The 20503-nt window shown below is 46.1% G+C and overlaps 2 protein-coding genes across 7 annotated transcripts; one reads left to right on the top strand and one right to left on the bottom strand.

The window, feature by feature from the left end:
• Positions 1 to 1058: 1058 nt before the first annotated feature.
• Positions 1059 to 9981, bottom strand: LOC123120199 (pentatricopeptide repeat-containing protein At1g22960, mitochondrial). Of its 6 annotated transcripts, none has more exons than XR_006459349.1 (4): positions 7691 to 9981; positions 7523 to 7597; positions 1707 to 6969; positions 1059 to 1558 (listed from the first exon to the last, which is right to left on the bottom strand). XR_006459349.1 is itself a non-coding variant. In XM_044540195.1 (2 exons), exon 1 carries the CDS (start codon positions 9870 to 9872, stop codon positions 7740 to 7742), a length of 2133 nt encoding a protein of 710 aa, XP_044396130.1. In that variant the 5' UTR covers positions 9873 to 9981; the 3' UTR covers positions 7156 to 7597; positions 7691 to 7739. The 6 variants fall into 6 exon arrangements, 2 of the variants coding, with proteins under 2 accessions (XP_044396130.1, XP_044396129.1); XR_006459350.1 differs by having other exon boundaries at positions 1707 to 2178; XR_006459347.1 differs by having other exon boundaries at positions 7523 to 7594.
• LOC123120200 (uncharacterized) lies at positions 1315 to 3051 on the top strand. Its single transcript, XM_044540196.1, has 4 exons — positions 1315 to 1569; positions 1680 to 1891; positions 1979 to 2246; positions 2523 to 3051. Exons 1-4 carry the CDS (start codon positions 1315 to 1317, stop codon positions 2829 to 2831), a joined length of 1044 nt encoding a protein of 347 aa, XP_044396131.1. The 3' UTR covers positions 2832 to 3051.
• Positions 9982 to 20503: the final 10522 nt, after the last annotated feature.

Below are 20503 nucleotides of genomic sequence, written 5' to 3'. Positions count from 1 at the left end.
CCCCTATGTTTTTAATCCGCAAAAATTGAACGAGTTGTTGCGTCTCGAACCTGCGACCATGCTCATCACTACTTGTTGATGTTACCACCCCGCACCTAGCAGATTCTCATAACTTATAACCTTTTCCCTCTTTTATTCTCTCCTTTTCATTTTTTTACTTTTTCATTTTCCCTTTTTTGTTTTCTGCCTCTTCTTTTTTGTTCGACCTGGTTAGACGAATTGCTTTGAAATACGTGCACTTTTTGCGGATTAAAAACATAGGGGAAAAAACACCTCGGGCGTCCCCTACATGGGCCGGCACAGCGCGGGGAAGCGCCAAATAGGAATCGCGCATATCGTCACCCAAAGAAGTACATGGACCTTAACTTTTTTCACATATTCAAATTTCTTTTCAGAAAACGAAAGCAAAAAACTGAACAATGTCTCTGTATTTCAATTTTTTCACATATTCAAAAAACGTCCCTGTTTTCAAAATACAAGAGTGGGCTGGCGGCCCATTCACAGACCCTGCGCGAAAGAGCGTCAAACAGGAGCTCCCGTCTATCATCGCCCAGAGAAGTACATGGACCCATATTAGACCTTATTAAACTTATAAAACTGGTGTAAGAAACCTTACCCTAAGAAAGCTAATCAAATTTAGGGGAAAAAACACCTCGGGCGTCCCCTACATGGGCCGGCACAGCGCGGGGAAGCGCCAAATAGGAATCGCGCATATCGTCACCCAAAGAAGTACATGGACCTTAACTTTTTTCACATATTCAAATTTCTTTTCAGAAAACGAAAGCAAAAAACTGAACAATGTCTCTGTATTTCAATTTTTTCACATATTCAAAAAACGTCCCTGTTTTCAAAATACAAGAGTGGGCTGGCGGCCCATTCACAGACCCTGCGCGAAAGAGCGTCAAACAGGAGCTCCCGTCTATCATCGCCCAGAGAAGTACATGGACCCATATTAGACCTTATTAAACTTATAAAACTGGTGTAAGAAACCTTACCCTAAGAAAGCTAATCAAATTTAGGCCCAATTAGAAGGAGGTCTAGTTTCACCAGATGGATGGTGATGTGGGGAAATAGATATAGGTCATCAAGGACCATGTGGGTGTGATGATGATAATTATTTGTTTACACAGTCAGCAACAAGCCAGAGTAGTGGAGGCAAACAAAGAAAGAGGCCAGGGTCAGGGGGTCCCGTCCGTGCAATGATGCGCACACACTACCGGTGGAGTGGAGTAAAAGAGCAGCCCACATTGCAGCTTTGCCCCCGCCACGCATAAACCTCCACAACTGACACCGAAAGCACTGGATCTGGGAAGAATGGCTCGAAGATTGCTCGTCGTTCTTCCAGTGGTGCTGCTTGGTTTGGCCTTCCAGGCCATTCTCCGGCCACCACCTACAAAACGTTGCGGCTCGGCGGGTGGACCTCCGGTGACATCTCCCAGGATCAAGCTCAGGGATGGGAGGTACCTCGCATACCGGGAAGACGGTGTGCAGAGAGACAAGGCCAAGTACAAGATCATCACAGTGCACGCATTTGATAGCACCAAGGACTTCCCCTCACCTGTTTCCAAGGTACAAGCAGAGAGCACAATTATAATCAGATTGAAATTTATACAAGTGAGACGTTGGTTTATCTCTCGATATTTTCCCTAAAGATTGGTTTCTGTTTTCGTCATTATCAGGAGCTCGTGGAAGAACTGGAAATTTACCTCCTTGCATTTGATAGAGCAGGGTACGGGGAAAGTGACCCAAACCCCGGTCGGAGTGTCAAAAGTGAAGCCTTGGATATAGAGGAGCTCGCCGACCAGCTGGAGCTTGGACAGAAGTTCCATGTCTTGGGTGTCTCCATGGGAGGATACACAGTTTGGGGTTGCCTCCAGTATATACCTCACAGGCAAAGAAAGAAACTCCAGCCATATGTATCTTCATGAAATATGAAACTCTTCAGAGTTGTAAAAGCTACAATTTGCTATCGATGCAGGCTCACAGGAGCCGCGCTAGTTGTACCAGTTATCAATTACTGGTGGCCTTCTTTCCCGCCAGAGGTGTCCAGGCAGGCTTTCAAGAAGCTCATTGTACCAGAGCAGAGGACCCTCTGGATCGCACACAATGCACCTTACTTTTTATACTTGTGGATGACCCAGAAATGGCTCCCTTCTTCTGCGGCAGCCATGCATCATCCTGAAATATTTAGCGACCATGATATGGAGGTGATTCAGAAAATGATGGCAATGCCAAGAACCATTGAGGTAAATCAAATCACAATTATGCCTCGGTTATAAATGTCACAAATACTTCAACCACGTGAAATTCTGCTTATGGAACACTTGAAATACAGATATACAAGTGCAACACTAGACTCCTTTCTGCGATGAACACTAAAATCCTAGGAGTTGCTGTTTCCTTGCTATGCCCACCGTAGAGAACAATAATAGTATAATATAAATGTAAATTTTCAGGAAATATACACTAACTACCCCTTGTTCAGATTTGTTGATAATGCTAATTTGGCCTTCCTTTTTTAGAATAAATCAAGGCAGCAAGGAATTTATGAATCAATCCATCGAGATTTACTTGTTGCTTTTGGGAATTGGGAGTTCGATCTAATGAATATTACAAATCCATTTCCTACAAATGAGGGTTCTGTACACATCTGGCAAGGATATGAAGATAGGTTGGTGCTGGTTGAGCTGCAGCGGTACCTTTCAAAGAAGCTTCCATGGATCCAGTATCATGAAGTCCAAGAAGGTGGACATATGTTCATGCTGGTGGACGGATGGACTGATAAAATTATCAAGGCACTCTTGGTAGGAGAAGAGGCATCACCTATGTGACTAAAGATTCATCTTCGAGCTGCTGCTGGGCAGTGCAGATGCTACTAACTTTTTCCCCCCAAGTTTTATCCCTTGGGACACCAAATTTGTCCAATTCAACAGATGATAGATCATACTTCACTTGCTAACTTCAAGCTATTGTTCTCCAGTACATTGAAATTACAATATGTGAAACCTTGTTGCTTGTTTTTTAGATAACATACTCTCGATATTTTATGAATCACAAGTCATAAAAAATACTGAATTAATAAGAGTAAATGTAATGCTACCTCTTGCAGATAACATTGATGGCAGAATTTTAAAAATCTGACAAAAGAATGGAACTCTGGACAATCTCGAGTTATGTTCTAGATAAAATCATGAAGAGCATGACAATTTTCCTTTTCTTAGAGAACATACCATATGAGAAAATCATGAAGGCACATCAGGATTTATTAATTGCATAGATGGATTCCAGTTTTCATTGCAACCAACGAACATGTGATTTCATATCACTGTAGGGAACAAAACATGCAGCACCTAGTGTTCTAACATCATGACTAACATTCATCAGAAAACACAACCTTACAATGATATTCATGGTCTTCACGACAAGGAAAAAACAAGTCATCCTGAGCAACAAAATCTGAACTCCTCTTATTAGTTATTCCCCCCCATAAATAAACCTTCTGATAAGTATAACCAAACAAGATACTACAAAAATTCATCATTAAGATATAGTAAGTCACTTCTTTCTTTGTTCACCATGTTAACCAAATATCAGAGTAAATTATTTCAATATTTGTCTGCCTAATACTTCATTTACTGCAAACATTTCATTTGCTAAAGGATAAAATCATGTTTCGAGTCATGTATTAAGAAAGCAGCCCGCTTGCTCGTAATGCTTATGCAACAATAAGCATGCATGTGATTCAGCTTTCAAGTCAATGTGAAATTCTCAACAAACAGGAGAATAAACAAAAATAATTTTAATAAACCAATGAATGCTTTTTTTTTAAACAACACCTATAAAAAGTGCTCCCTCTGTAAACTAATATAAGAGCGTTTAGATCACTAAAGTAGTGTTACTTTACAGAGGGGGTAGTTGCATGGTAAAAGATTACCAGTATTTGAAACCTCATGGAAATTTCTTGTGTGTAAAGCAGAGGCAAAGAAACACTGAAGCGCACATAGATGATGCCACAAATTCTGAACATAAACTATTAAAGGGTTTCTGCCTGCAAAATTAAATTACTAACTCAATTCCCAACTTTTGGGATAAATTTGGCATTAGTGATTCACCCTGGAAAATTAGTCCATAGTATTTCCATGTGCACACCCAAAATTTTATTTCTGCCATGCACTAGGCTACAAGACTCATGTGCCATATGAAATACCGAACTCAATCAAGTAGCCTGCAATCGTATTACATACATATATCGAAAGCCAACATAATAAAAACATAATCCCAATAAAGAAGTTAACTGAATTTTGATAAATCAAATGACGGAAACCAAATTCACAATAGCATAAACAGCATTCATGTACTCAATACTTGTTTTCTTTAGGGAACACAAAATAGACATACACAGTGTTCCAAACAAATGATTTAATGAAGGCTTAGAGATGCAATTCAACAAGAGAGTAAATAAATCAAAGGGCCTGCCACATGCAGCGGCCTGCATGCTATGCGACCTGCTTGTTGAATGCTTGTTTGCTAGCCGAAGCTGGCATGAGGTCATATCATATGTATGATCTTCGATGGTGCAAACAAGACTTGGGAGACTTAATAAACAAGATAAAATCTGAGGGCAGGAACTGTGTTTCTGCGGGTGTGGTAGCATTATGCTTCATCTTTACAGAGGTTAATCCACCTTGTACTGCAGCAGCGTGCGTGTGTTGTGGCCTAGTCCAAGGAATATATATAAACTCTCTTCTTCCATCAATGCATCGAGACGCATAACTTTTGTGTTTCCTTGAGAAACAAAATATCAAGCAGGGAAGATTATGACAACCTGAGTGGATTAGAAACTTGAGTGAACTATGTGCAGTATGCACTACTAGTGAATTAGTGTGGCATGAGTGAAGATATATGAAGTACCAAATGTTCATATGAATGTTAAAGGCTCGATGATTCTGAATTCCGCCATGTCACTTGCATACACTGCCACGTTGTTTTTATTAGGTGAACCACTAAGCAGAGGAACATTGCAAAACTTTAAGGATAAAACTCAGAAAAGAACTTTAGATTTTTTTCATACACAAAGTTAGTTGTTTACTATCGTGTATCAAATATAAGCAATGTTAGAGTGTAGCGTATATAGGCCTATGAGTTCTACTACCCTAGTTTGCCCATGAGGCACACTCGCAAATGTACTACCCTTCTCCTGTTTAACAACAGACGACGAACAAGTGGGCATTTTGCCCATAACTCTTCTCCCGTTTTGCTAGCGTATATCAAATATAAGCAATGTTAGAGTGTCATGTATAGTCCCATGAGTTCTACTACCCTAGTTTGCCCATGAGGCACACTCGCAAATGTACTACTCTTCTCCTGTTTAACAACGAACAAGTGGGCATTTTGCCCATAACTGCCCATAACTCTTCTCTCGCAAATATATATATCTCCTCTAACAATGAGCAAGTGGGCATTTTTCCCATAACTCTTCTCCCGTTTGCTTTAATAAAAGATGTATTATTTGTTCAAGACGATGTAAACACATAATTCAAAAATTGTAATGTAGCCAAGATCAAGTACAAACTGAAAATACTCCCTCCGGTTGGGTTTACAAGTCGGACACGGATTTTTAGGTCTTCAATTTGACTAATAAAACATGTATAATATACCACACAAATTATATGGTTAGAAATTACATTTGACAACTAACTAATCTAAAGATATACTCCCTCCGTCCCATAATATAAGAGCATTTTTTACACTAGTGTAGTGTCAAAAACGCTCTTATATTGTGGGACGGAGGGAGTATTTTTTTTTATAGAATATAATACATGTTTTCATAGTCAAATTGATGACCTAAAAACCCATGCCCGGCTTATCAACCCAAGCGGAGGGAGTAGTTGGCCTAAGAGAAAGCATCTGTTCATATGGTATGTAGTTAATATCGACATATGCAACCATGACATAATTACTGCCCTTCCAAAATGACTATGCAGTAATTCATCAAACCATAACATATCGGACAAGGTGCCTAAACTTTACAAATGGAAAGGTACTGGACATTAAAATTCAAACATGCATAGGTTGGATAATATCTTTGTGTATCAAGGATGAATTTGGTCCCGTCAGAATAACCATAGGAAAGTACCGCAAGGTAAAACAAATCATTTTTTCAGAATTACTTCGGAAGAAACAGAACAGGAGGAAAATAAATCAGATGGTCCAGATATCAGAATTCACTGGATCAGCATACTAATCAACATAGATGACCCCAGGCTTATGCACACGATTATCATCCTAATCTCGTGGAACGTTTCTAGGAGTAGAAGTTGGATGGAATTTGACCATTCGAAGAGTCGCCGAAAGACATACTGTAGGTGAATTAAACAGGTTTGCACTGCAAATCTAATCTCTCTTTTTAAGAGAACATGCAGTAGGCCTGCATGACATTATATTAGGATAGGAAACAACACTTAAAACTTTGGCCCAAACCGAGCAACAAACTAGCGAATTTGGATTGAATCAAGCCACAGGAAGAAAGGGTAAAAGAAAGAAAAAAAAAACAGACCGTACGGAAGCATGGCTAGCTAGGGAAGGCTAAATAATTTCTGCTAAACCACCACGAACAAGCAGCCTTTCTCATCTCGCTATAGCCAGCCTCACACCACCTAGCGCATTATAGCCTTTGACTGTCCTCACTAGCTGCTTAACAGGCTAGGCTTTTTCACTGGAAACCATATCGAAAAAAAAAATCCAAATTGTCCAGGCTATCAACAGGACAAAGGCGTTGAATCCCCTCATGTTTCTCAATCCACCAAGGACCGAATTCACACCCTAGCGTTGGAGTGCAGGCTTGTAGACCTCTCCAGGGCAGCAATTCCTCCACAACCGGTCAAAAGGTGATCGGTGGTTTCACGGTGTAATGAGCAGAATGCAGTTGCCGTAGGTCAGCAGTCCCCTCCTGCCAAGCCGCTCCACAATCTAGCAGCAGTATAGAAAAGCTATGCAATGACTTTAGAGCACAAATAAATGAAACAAAGAATGCTAATGTGGTTCGCTCAATTAAAGGGCCGTTGCACTGCAGTTTAATCTCATAAATAGACGTGTTTTGGCTGATACCGGTTGAGAGTTGAGACAAAAATTCCCCTCCACCCACCATACTAATCATTGAGAAGAAGAGAATCCATTAAATGATCCAAAGAATGGGAACAATGTTACATATCTGACAAGTCAATGTGTGTGCCAGATGACTATGGCAAAATTGACCGTGAATCTGTGGTACAAGGATTATTCGTTTTACAAAATTCTTGGTAGTATCTTACCAAGAGAAAGCCTATATGTTATTGTTGAAGCTCGGCCCAAAAGGTCCATAGCCATTCACTTTTGAGATAGTAGATACTGGGGAGGCATGGTCAAAAGATTTCCATTATGCCTTATCGAAAGAAAAGAAAAAACAATGGGGGTTGTTTCTCCATGACCATGAGCATATGACCAGCAGGAAATTGTGAGGAAGTTCACACAGCAAGAGAAGGACCTGTTTGTGTTATCTGTCTGGAAATCACATAGCTCCTTTATCCAGAGTGTCACCCCAAATTCCATCTGTCATCTGCTGATTGAAAGCAAAATCAAAATATGCTGGAAGAAATTACCATCGTTAAAAAACTACTGATAAAGAGAATATGCATATAGGGATAATTCTTACAGAGTTTTCCACCAAGCAAGGCTAAGACGATCCTTTCTTGAAGACCGTCCTATGCACCCAAAACAACATTCTCCAAGTACTGAATTGTGTCGTGCATGTGATCTTCGCCAAATCCCTTAAACAGGGCATTATGTGTACAATGGTCTGGATGAATACCTTTCTGATGCATTTCACAGTACAGCCTTACAGCCTCCACCCAGTTACCTTTTTTACAGTTCCCGTCTATCAACAAAGTGTATGTGTATTTGTTTGGCACCAATCCTCTCTCCAGCATCTCATGAAAATATTGATAAGCCAATTCAGTTCTCCCTATCCGGCATAGTGCATTCATGAGCACATTATATGTTACTTCATTAGGTTCCACTCCTTCCTCCAGCATCTTCCGGAACCAGCCATATGCTGAATCAAGATCTCCCACCCTACAGTATGTGTGAATAAAAATGGTATAGGTCACAGCCGAGGGTGACAAACCACTTGCAACCATGCCACGAAAAATATTATTTGCTTTCCTTAGAAGCCCCCACTTACAATGTGCATGAATCAAGCAAGTGTATGTGACACAGTCAAGTTGTAAACCATCACTGACCATCTTCATCCACAACACATAGGCATCTTTCAGGCTACCAGCCTTGCACAGTCCATCAATAAGAATATTATATGTAACTGTATCGGAAGAAATTCCACTCGGCATCATCTCCTCCCTCAACTGAAAAGCATCGGAAATAGCACCTAGAGTCAGCTCTGCTGAAATCCTTGTGTTGTAAGCAAAGCAGTCTGGCTTTAAACCCTTACTCAGCATTTCATCAAAGAACACCCTTACCAGAGCAATGTTCTTGACCTTACATGACCCATTCATAAGAATAGTATATGTACAAACATCGGGCAGGCAGCACTCTGCTCTCATCTCCTCCTTGAATCTCATAGCCTCCCCTAAATTACCTAATCTACAATAGCCATCTATAAGGATGTTATATGTCATAACTGTTGGTGCTAGCCCTGCACGTCTCAAATCACCAAGCAACCAAAGTGCCTGCTTCAAATTACATGCCTTACAATGTCCATTTATCAAGGAATTGTAAGTAATCAAATCTGGCTGCAACCCCATTGCCCTCATTTCCAGAAATTTCAACTCTGCCGCCTCCCCGTTCCCTCTTTTAAATAACCCATGAATCAATGTATTGTATGTCACCACCGTTGGCACAATGCCATCATTCTGCATCTCCTGCTGCAAAGCATCAGCCTTTTCAACAAAACCCCTTGCTAACAACCCACTGATAAGTGGATTATATGTGAAGGCTGACGCTTGTTTGGACAACCGCATTCTGTCAACCAGTTGAGCCGCCTTGTCCAGCTCACCGTTCCTGGCCAGCCCACTGATCACCACATTATAGGTGACATCATTCGGCAAGCACCCAGCAACTTGGGCCTCCATATCCTTGAGCAGCATGACAGCCTGATCGATCCTCCCTGCCTTACAAAAAGAATCCAGCAGTGTATTGTATGTGACAATGGATGGCTCAACCCCAAGCTGAAGCATATCTGAATACACAGCACGCATGTCGTCCCACCTGGCTGCGTCGCACAGCACAGAGAGCACGCAGTTGCACACCTTGACGTAAGGGGCGACACCTTGACGCGCCATCTCTTGGAAGGCGGAAAGGCATTGCGTCGAACAGCTGGTGAGCGCAGGGTCCTGAGCTTGGCATTCGGGCACAAACTTGGTGGACATGCGTAAGAGGAAGTTGAGGAGGTGGTGGGAGGAGGGGGACAGGGGATACGTGAGGAGGAGAGAGATGAGGGGAAGGAGAAGGCCAGCCTGGATAGCGCGGAGGGAGACGGGATAAGCGGAGCCGTTGTGCCTGGCCTCAGCGAGCGGGACAAGGACGGCGGCGAATGCGGAGGCGGAGCGGGGGAAACCGTGCGGGGTGCCCTCCGCCCACCGGAACAGCTGGCGAGCGAGGCCAGGGAGGCCGCGGAGCGCGCCGTGGACGTCTCCCGTGGCGAGAACCTGGCGGAGCGGATCCGGCGGAGGGGGATCGGAAGTGAGTAGTGAGGCGAATGGGTTGTCGTCGTGATACGGGGGAGGAATAAGCGCCGGCGATGAGGAGGAGGGGCGGAGGCTGCAGATAGCAGCTACGGCGGCAGGAGCTTGGGATTTACAGGGACGGGTGGGGAATAGCATGGATTAATGTTCGAATCCTCCCCGGCGGCGCCTCGCCATGAATGGCTGCGGCGGAGGCGGCGGCGGCGGAAAGGAGGAGTTCGATGCGGTCTGAAAGATGGCTGCGTGGCCCTCTCTTTTGCATACGAGTTTAGGAGGCTACGGCCGTAATAATTTGATTGCATATGGGCTCTTCCGAAAATGAGATGGCATTAGGGAAATTCCCTTTTGAGTACGGGTGCTTTATGCACCGGCTCAAAAATCGAACTCTGGGCTGATGTCTAAACCTGCGAATTTCACCCAAAAATAGGTTTGTGCGTGTGTTCTAGAGAAAAATGTGCACTGTGGCTATATTTGACCCTCTCATTTTTATTTTATTTTTGCCAATCAAGAGCTTATATTACTTCAAAGCAAGGGGTTACAACGAATTTGCAAACAATGAGAGCCTTCATTAGCAATGATGAGCAGCTTCATTAGCTTTTCTACATACAAACTATAGTTCACAGCTAGTAAACCCTATATTTTTGGCTTGTTTGGCGCAATGATGAGCAGCTTCATTAGCTTTCTACATACAAACTACTACCTCCGTTTCTAAATATTTATCTTTTTAGAGATTTCAAATGGATTACCATATACGAAAGTATATAGACATATTTTATAGTGTAGATTTACTCATTTTGCTTCGTATGTAGTCACTTGTTAAAATATCTAGAAAGACAAATATTTAGGAACGGAGGGAGTATAATTCACAGCTAGCAACCTCTCTGTTCGCATGTTTTTCTTTCGCAATATATAAATGTATATATTGAGAATTTGAATTTTGGTGTTGCTTCCTCGCGTAATATACTTACTAAATTTATTTAATTTTTGAAAGGATGCTTAGACTTTGATAGGATTGTTAGGTAGGAGGAAACATTTTCCAGCACAAATGATTTGTTCAAAGGGCGATCTTTATAGGGATTTGTGCGTGGAAGACGGTGAGGTGCACTATCACCATCGGATTCATTAATATCATTGAAGACCTTTAGCAAAATTCACATTAAAATTGATTTGAAAATGTCCTTACTCTTTTGCTAAGTGCACACACCACTTGGCCTTTACGAAATAACCCACACAAGTTATCATTTCACTTAGAGTGCTTCCAAGGGCAAGTGTTAAGAAAGCTCCCCCATGTGTCTGCGAACAACACATGGTTGAGCCCTGTTTCTCCTCACCTCCTATGGCATAGGCCATCTTGACATGAAAAAAAACATATCAATTCATAGGACATAGAGTTCATTCAACAAATGACATACGACACAGAGGTCATACAACACATAGGACATAGCAGGACAAAGGACAACAACTTTACCGGCGTTTCCCAAAGTGCAAGTGAATGTTGAGGGCAATGTGGGGGTTGTCGGAGTCCTCGTCTCCCTCTTCATACAGTCTTGCGAGAGCTCAAGCAGTGGTCTTGTTCGTTGGTGGGGAGGGCTAAGCCCCTCCCGGAGTGCCTTCACGTTCTTCCGATGGTGCAACGGGCAGCGGACTCCTACATGGTCAAGGACCGCCGCAGGATGTCGCGGACCACCTCTTCCTCAGAGGATGATTGTGCGATCACCGCGGAGGAGGATGCGTCACACGAGCTGGATCAGCTAGAGTTGGGGCGGTGGGGACATCGCCCGGCTACTCGAGCCGCTTTGGGTGGCGGGTGATGGGGCCAAGACCCGGGGATGGCTAACCAAGCCGGATCAGGCGAAGGAATGGGCCAGATCCCAGAGGGGACCAACAAGGACGGAACCGGCCTTGTGCAAACTTACTCCCCAAGACAATGAGGGCGTCAACCTAGATCACATCTCCCCCTTTAAAACCCTAACCTCTTCAGTCTATATAAGTGGAGGTTGGGGAGCCCCTAGGGCATTAGATCTAAACTCGTCTAGAAAAGAACAACTCTTGGTAGCAACCATCATCATCATTGTAATCCCTCGCATGAGGAACCCTCATGTGGGCGTACCCAAGTTGAGCTACCCGGGTGCACAGGACAACGGGTGCAAAATGTTTTCTTTGTAAGTTTCATGCAAAATATAGTGTGTGACACCCCATCTTTAGATGAAAAATATGATGCTAGGACACCGGGTCATTTTCTCTCTAGGTCTGCCCCTGATTTGTTTGTGTCATCATATTTAGGATAAACACATTCGAAATTTCATTTGAATTGGAGCATATGATGGTATTTGCTTCCACTAGCTCAATGATCCATATTTAAATTGAATGGACAATCTAAATTTCGAGTTGGAGACATTGATTTTTGAAACTTGCACTCTTTTTTGCGTGCACAACAAATAAAACTCGGCCATGATATTATAGTCGGTTGTACAAGAGCAGAACACTTAATTTCAGCCGCCAAAAGCTTTCAAACTTCCCGCTCACGTCGAAATATCTCGCGCCCGAAAGTTTAGCCCTGCGATATTCCTCTTTTACCCATGCCACATCAACGGAAAAGGGTTGCTTTGATAACTCCATTGTTTTCCCCTCTTTGCCCCCAACATTCTTCCCCAGAACCCCTCCCCACCTCCCTCCCCCCAAGCCGCCAAATCTAGTCCTTCGCCGCAGCAGTGCACCTCACACCCCGCCGGATCTACCTTCCACACCTTGGAACACCCAACTGCCAACTCACCACTGCATCGGAGCCGCTTCAGCGACTAGCTTGTCCACCGCACTAGATCTCCTTGACCGCCATCATGGTCCACCGCACCAGATTTTCTTCACCAGCGCCCTCGTCCACCACAGTGTAGGCCCTTCACCGACACCCTCGTCCGCCACATTCCTGGCCCTTCATAGAATCCCTCGTCCACCAAAACAGATATGCCTCACCGATAGCACTGTAAACCATGCCGAATGTGCTTCGCCGACGCCTTCATCCACTGCACCGGACCTGCTCCACGGATGCCATATTCAACTCCATCGACCCGGCTTTACTGACGCTGCCACCCCATCAGGTTATTTCAATTTGTACTCCTTTGGTTTTTCATGTCTTTATTGTACAATAGTTCATTTACCACAGATCAGCTTTCTTAGATGTCGACAGGTGCCGCAACCGAAGCACCGGAGCCGCTTCACCAATGGCAACTGTCGGCCCAAACTCAACCGCAAAACGAGCACCATCAATGACACTTAGCTTTCACGTATGACAATGATGCCCATACACCGCCGAGAATCAGGTACTATTCTCCAGCGGTAGACACCTATGTTCACTTTCTTAGGATAAGCACCGCACCTTCGAATTTCTTCAGGGCGCCATTCATTTTCTTATGAGAGGCGTTATTCTGCTTGCACCTGTAGGTCCAAATGTGTGGCGGTGAATAGGTTACATGTGCTAAATTACAAATCAGTGCACATGTAGTTACAATGCTTTTGTTTTTCCTAAGTATTACTGTACTTCCTAGATATTACTGCATCCTATTTTACTTCTTACATGCTATATTTATGATAATGGTGTTGTTCTAATGTCACCTGTTGGTTACAATTATTGTACTGGACTTCTTTTATGTTCTCTATGCTAAATTACACATAAGAAAACTAGCTTGTAGTTCCGCTGCTTTTGGTTCGTCTTAACCTACATTTTCAATGCTAGATATTACAGCACTGCTCCGGGACTTTATTCATAACTTTTTGTGTGTTCTTGATCTTCCCAAGTTGCATGACTAATTTGTTGCTTTTATTCATTATGGAGCTGCCAAACGCATCAAGCAAAATGTTTTTTCTTTCGGGTCTGGCACCTCGAACAAGCATAAAAATAGAGCGAAGCACATATATTGTCATGTAGGCACACACCCTTCTTTCATTAGTTTAGATGAACCACTGATGATCAATTTGAACCAGTGCATGTGATTAAAATTAGTTTTACCAAAATAGAGGGGGAAGAATAAACTACAACAACTAGATTTGCATGCACGGGATGCTGACGACATCTTCAAAGAACATTGCAACAACAACGAGGCTTCACAACAACATATGGTAAGCCAATGTGTTTTAGTACATGTGAAATGTCATGCGGGTGGGCTGCTTTCTTGGCTTGTGCCTGATGACCCACAAGTATAGGGGGTCAATTGTAGCTCTCTTCGATAAGTAAGAGTGTCAAACTCAACGAGGAGCGGAAGGAAATGACAAGTGGTTTTCAACAAGGTAATGTCTGCAAGTGTTGAAATTGTAAGTAGCAGAGTAGTTTGATAGCAAGGTAATTTGTAACGAGCAAGTAACGACAGTAGTAACAAAAGTGCAGCAAGGTAGCCCAATCCTTTTGAGGCAAAGGAGGCCAAAACGGTTTCTTATGATAAGCAAAGCGTTCTTGAGGGCACACGGGAATTTCATCTAGTCACTTTCATCATGTTGGTTTAATTTGTGTTCGCTACTTTGATAATTTGATATGTGGGTGGACCGGTGCTTAGGTGTTGTTCTTACTTGAACATACCTCCTACTTATGATTAACCCTCCCGCAAGCATCCGCAACTACGGGAGAAGTATTAAGAATAAATTATAACCATAGCATTAAACTTTTGGATCCAATCGATCCCTTACGGAATAGCGCATAAACTGGGGTTTAAGCTTCCGTCACTCTCGCAACCCATCATCTAATTGCTACTCCACAATGCATTCCCTTAGGACCAAATATGGTGAAGTGTCATGTAGTGAACGTTCACATGACACCACTAAGGGAATCACAACATACATACTATCAAAATATCGAACACATATCAAGTTCACATGATTACTTGTAACATGATTTCTCCCGTGACCTCAAGAACAAAAGTAACTACTCACAAATGATAAACATGCTCAAGATCTGAGGGGTATTAAATAGCATAATGGATATGAACATATAATCTTCCACCAAATAAACCATATAGTAATCAACTACAAGATGTAATCAACACTACTAGTCACCCACAAGCACCAATCTATAGTTCCGGTAACAAGATTGAACACAAGAGATGAACTAGGGTTTGAGATGAGATGGTGCTGTTGAAGATGTTGATGGAGATTGCCCTCTCCAAGATGGGAGAGTTGTTGGTGATGATGATGACGGTGATTTCCCCCTCCGGGAGGGAAGTTCCTCCGACGGAATCGCTCCGCCAGAGGGCAAAAGTGCTCCTGCCCAAGTTCCGCCTCGAGACGGCGGCGCTCCGTCCTGAAAGTCCTTTCCTTATTTATTTTTCTAGGTCAAAATGACCTAAATACCAGAAGATGGGCATCGGAGGTGGGCCTAGGTGAGCACAACCCACCAGGGCGCGCCTGGGCTCCCTAGCGCGCCAGGTGGGTTGTGCCCACCTGGTGGGCCCCCACTGGTAGTTATTTGCTCCAATATTCCTCAAATATTCCATAAAATATCTCCATGAAGTTTCAGCTTGTTTGGAGTTGTGCAGAATAGGTAGCCTGACATAGCTTTTCCAGGTCCAGATTTCCAGCTGCCGGAATCTCCCTCTTTGTGTACACCTTGCATATTATGAGAGAAAAGGCATTAGAATTACTCCAAAAAGCATTATTATGGATAAAAACATTATAAATAACAGTAAGAAAACATGATGCAAGATGGACGTATCAACTCCCCCAAGCTTAGACCTCGCTTGTCCTCAAGTGAAAACCGAAATCGAAAAACATGTCCACATGCTTTGAGAGAGAGGTGTCGATAAAAACAAAATATGGACATAGAAGCATCATGTTGATTATTATAACAGCAACAAAATTAAACATAAGACATTTATCATAGAACTTTTATCATATACTTCTCATGAATAAGTAACAATTCATCACACAGTTGAAGTATAAAGCAAAAACTCTATTAAAAACCAACAAACTATGTTCTCAGTCAACTTTGTAGCTACAATTCATCATCTTTTCAGGAAGGGTCACGTATCGGAGCCTTTAGGCAAGTCCACATACTCAACCATCATATAGTATTCTATGATTGCTAACACTCACCGCGTACACATGAGCAAAACGTTTCAACCGGACACAAAGAAAGATAGGGGCTTATAGTTTCTCCTCCCAACGTATTCACCTCAAGGGTGATGTCAACAATAATAACTCATGCTATCTATATTCAACTGGACATATGTGCCTAGATCTTTCCTCACCACATGATGCTTGCCAAAGGAGAAAAGTAAAAAGGAATAGAAGGAAAACTTTGACTCTTTGCATAAAAGTAAATACATAAAAGTAAAAGATAGTCCCTTCGCAGAGGGAAGCAGAGGTTGCCATGCGCTTATTTGTTTCTATGCTCAACCCCTTAGTGCAAAAGAACGTCATGTTGCATTGCCCCTTGTGATAGTGACCTTTATTATGCAGTCTGTCGCTTTTATTCTTCACCATCACAAGTTCGTGCAACGCTCAATTTTCTCTTACACTAAATGATATCACATTTTTAGAAGCAATTTTTATTGCCCTTTTGCACCGATGACAACTTACTTGAGGGATCTTGCTCAATCCCTAGGTAGGTATGGTGAACTCTTGAAAATAAGATTTGGGTTTAAGGGTTTTTGGATGCACAAGTAGTATCTCTACTTAGTGCGGAATTTTTGGCTAGCAAAGATAGGGGACAAGCATCACATGTTAAAGGATCTATGACAATATGACTTCTATGTGAATATAAACAAACATAAACCATTAAGTTGTCTTCCTTGTCCAACGTCAACAATTTTGGCATATAATATTTTGACGAGGGCTCACAATCACAAAAGATTTCTAGGATAGTATATTTGTCAATCTCTAATAAAATTTTCTACTTATACTTTTCCTTATGTGGTGTCATCATGTCGGTGTACAAAAGAAGGGGCGCACCTTTGTACCCCTTTACCTGTGCACGGGCAGTCGGAGCCGCGCCCACGGTCACACCAAGCAGAACAGGGGAGGTGAACCAAGGTAAAACCGAAGCCCAAGATAACCAGAGCAACGCCAAGGCCAAGACCACAAAGAGCAGAGGGACGAAGCAGGTTCCCCCGGCAAGGCCCTTGTCGGGGGGGCTCAGCAGCCCCGGCGAGACCCTTGCCGGGGCAGCTCGCCCCACACCAACAGAGCGAGCCACCCTTGAGCCCACGGTCCCCAACACCATCATCCACATGGGGCCAGGGCTCGGGAGGCACCTCTGTGGTGGCATGCAGATCTTTGTGAAGACATATTCAAGATCAGATGAGGATTAGAAGACGACGATCCTCGGCAAGATCCTTGCCGAGGAAGGCCTCCAGACCCCCGGCAAGGTCCTTGCCGGGGACGACAGCGCGCCACGGCAAGACCCTTGCCGGGCCACCCGACAAGGCCCTCACCAAGGACGCCAGCAGGGCCACCGCCAGGCCTGCGCCAACCAAGTTTCCACCGTCGTTCGCATGCAGCTGCCAGCTCAACCAGCTGAGCAGGCACCTGCGTGGCAACATGCAGCTCCCAGGCCAACTCGTCAAGCGTCTGCGTGGCAGCATACAGATCTTCGTGAAGGCTCCACCACCGCGCCACCTCAGCTGCCTGCCTGCCTACATGGCACTGCATGCCTCACTGGCCAGGGCGCGTGTCGAAGCGAGGAGGAGCGGCGACGGACAGGACGGGCCTCGCCCCCGTCCCCGATAAAGCAAGGGGACACCTCAGCAGCGCATTAAATGCGTCTTGTCCTGTAATACGAGCGATAAGCTCATAGCACTGTGTGCCTTTCCACCTCCTGTGTGCCACTGTGGCAGCCCCTTTCGACTATAAAAGGAGGTCCATGGCATACTGGAGAAGGATTCGGCTCTTTCGAACCACGCACTCACCACAGCTAGTTCGAGAGCTCAAGAACTCTCTGAAGTACACCCACCAAAGCAGGACTAGGGTTTTACGCATCCTCGCAGCCCGAATCTGGGTAAACGATCCTTGTGCTGGTTACTAATCCTGCTCTTCTCGCAACCCTGCGCCCCGACAACCGTAGTAGGGATTCTTGTGATCCCATAGGTGTCGTTTCCCCAACATCTTTGGCGCGCCAGGTAGGGGGGCGCAATTGTGACAATCTAGTCTAGTAGTTAGCCTAGCAGTTCTTCGTTGCCATGGCTCCTAAGAAGAAGATGGCCACGGTGATCGGCTCGTTGGGAGCCGAACGGCCTGTGCCGGTGCGGACGAGCAGTGGACCGGTCGCGGACAGGATCCAGGCCGCGGTCCGTGAGCACCAGCATCGCCCTGGCAGTCAGAGCCTGGCGAGCGGCTTCGTTCGCGCGCCAGAGGACCGACCGCATGTCGCCAGATCCAAAGACGAAGCTGCCCCCCCCGCAGGCGGCGCGGGGCCCTCCAGGGGTGTCGTTGTGCCACCTTCGGGCGGCGCAGCGACCTCTAAGAAGCCCACACCGGCGACCACTGCGCGCTCTTCCCATGATGTGCGTGCCAGCAGCGTCACCACGTTGGTGACCCTGGGCACCGCCGTGGGAAGAGCCCTGTGCGTCATCCGCAAGATGAAGGGGTTCAGCATGCCCGCCGAAGTGCTGGCGAAAATGGCACGCAGCCGCTGGGTCGTAACGGAGCTCCTTCTAACGTAGTTAGAAGTCGAAGCGCGCCGCGATCCACGCAGCTGTCGCCGCCGCTCACGCCAGCAGAAGCTTTGGCGCGCGCGCAGCTGCTCCTCGACTTCCCTCCTGCTGCGGAGAAGCTCGACGAGTGGAGGGCCACCATCCGGAGCCTCGTCGCCGTCGCCAACAAAGACGATCCGCGACCGGCGGGGCCCTCGGGTCGGCGCTCCACCGAGCCACCACATGCTGGCGTTGGGAGGACCGGGGGAGCTGCGGCCACGGTGCGCTCTCCTCCTCCTCGCCAGCCGCCGCGGGCTTCGGCCCGTCGTGACGACGCTTGTGATAACATCTCCATAGCGTCGTCCGACCCGCGGACCCTCCGCGACCAGCACCAAGTCCTTCGGGAACGAGCTCACGAAGACGCTCGAACCACCGTCGAGCGTGGCTCGAAATGCGCCGCCAGTCGGACAAGCGGGCAGGACCCGCTATGGACCACCCGGCACCGGGGGGCTCCGGCGGCCTACCTTACAAGGTGGGTTGTCCGGCCTTTACTCGTGAGCTGCGGCAGTTGCAGTGGCCGTCCCACCGCACGTTCAAGCTCGACGTCGGTGAGAAGTACACTGGCAAGACCCATCCGTCCGAGTTCCTCAGCATCTACACCATCGCGATGCAGGCTGCTGGAGCTCGCGACGACAAGGTGCTTGCCAACTATTTCCCGCTGGCGCTGAAGCCCAATGTGATGTCTTGGTTGATGCACTTGCCGGTGGATTCCATTTCTTCTTGGTCGGATCTGTGCCATGAGTTCGTTGGCGCCTTCACAGGAGGCCACCAAGCTCATGGCCAGGCCAGTGATTTGCATATCATTCCCTAGAAGGAAGGGGAAACCCTGCGCAAGTACATCCAGAGATTCAGCCGGGTGCAGTACAACAACCCCGACGTTCATCCCGCCGCTGTGATCAGCGCGTTCCACCAGAACATGCGTAACCGCAAGATGCGCGAAGAGCTGGCGATGACTAGGGTTAAGGATGTGGCCGAGCTCTACGTTCTAGCCGATAGGTGCGCCCGGGCTGAAGAGGGAAGGAAGTACCCCGGCGAAGACGCCGGCGTGGAAACCGACTCTACCGATGAAGACGCCGCCACCCCGACGAAGAAGGGTCGGCGTTGCAACAGGAAATGCAAAGGCAAGGCCGTGCTTGCCGTTGAGGGATCTGACGACACCGGTGCCGGCAAGAAGGTCAAGGCAGACGCCCCCGGCAAGGAGATTGCCGGGTGCGCCGCCTGCCGGGCCTTGGCGGCTACCGACAAGCCAGGAAGCTCCAGCAAGCAATACTGCAAGATCCACCACACCAAGGGCCACGACCTCCAGAACTGTGTCGAGCTGCTTGCTGAGAAGCAAAAATCTGAGTACGAGAGGCGGGACAAGGAGAAGGACCAGGAGGGTGCTGAGGGATCTGGCAAGAAGCGTGGCAGCCAAGGAAGCCGCCCCGGCAAGGACAACTAGCAAGAGAGGCCCGCCCGAGGCCGTGACAAGAAACAAGAAGACGATGATCACGACGAGGACGACGAGTCTAGTGAGCAAGGGTTCCAGAAGGCTATGGAGGCCATGTGCGTCGATGGCGGCGCCTCGTTTCATACCTCTCACCGCCAGCTCAAGCAGTGGGCACGTGAGATTACAGTAGCGGAGCCGTCGTTCGACGCTCAGAAGCCGCTGAAGTGGTCCAGCACGCCCCTCATCTTTGTTGCCGAGGACCACCCTGACCGCACTACCGCGGTCGGGTGTTTGCCATTGTTGGTCTCACCAACGATACGCAACCTCAGGGTGAACAAGATGTTGGTTGACGGCGGGGCCGTCCTGAACCTGATCTCGCCTGTCGTGATCAAAAGATTGCAAATCCCTGATGGAGACCCCGAGGAAACGGGCACGTTTCAAGGGGTCAATCCGGGGAGGAGCCAGCCAAAGGGGAAGGTCACACTGCCCGTGACGTTTGGAGGAGAGTTGAACTACAGGACGGAGAGGATCATCTTCGACGTGGCTGAGATCCCCTTGCCCTACAATGGGATCCTCGGCCGCCCGGCACTAGCCAAGTTCATGGCGGCATCACACTACGCCTACAACATGCTAAAGATGCCGGGCCATTGACCATCATCTCCGTCCCC

This window comes from Triticum aestivum, chromosome 5D (genome assembly GCF_018294505.1).
Source record: "Triticum aestivum cultivar Chinese Spring chromosome 5D, IWGSC CS RefSeq v2.1, whole genome shotgun sequence".
Classification (NCBI taxonomy): domain Eukaryota; kingdom Viridiplantae; phylum Streptophyta; class Magnoliopsida; order Poales; family Poaceae; genus Triticum; species Triticum aestivum.
Note: the sequence above shows the minus strand (reverse complement) of the source record. Positions and strands in the feature narration are given on the sequence as shown.

What these genes read in the sequence shown, in the direction of transcription:
- LOC123120199 (XM_044540195.1), bottom strand. Translation starts at nt 9,872, where the DNA reads ATGCTATTCCCCACCCGTCCCTGTAAATCCCAAGCTCCTGCCGCCGTA.
- LOC123120200 (XM_044540196.1), top strand. Translation starts at nt 1,315, where the DNA reads ATGGCTCGAAGATTGCTCGTCGTTCTTCCAGTGGTGCTGCTTGGTTTG. An exon ending in CTCCAGTATATACCTCACAG is followed by an intron (nt 1,892 to 1,978) that starts GCAAAGAAAGAA and finishes CTATCGATGCAG; the next exon opens with GCTCACAGGAGCCGCGCTAG. An exon ending in CAATGCCAAGAACCATTGAG is followed by an intron (nt 2,247 to 2,522) that starts GTAAATCAAATC and finishes TTCCTTTTTTAG; the next exon opens with AATAAATCAAGGCAGCAAGG.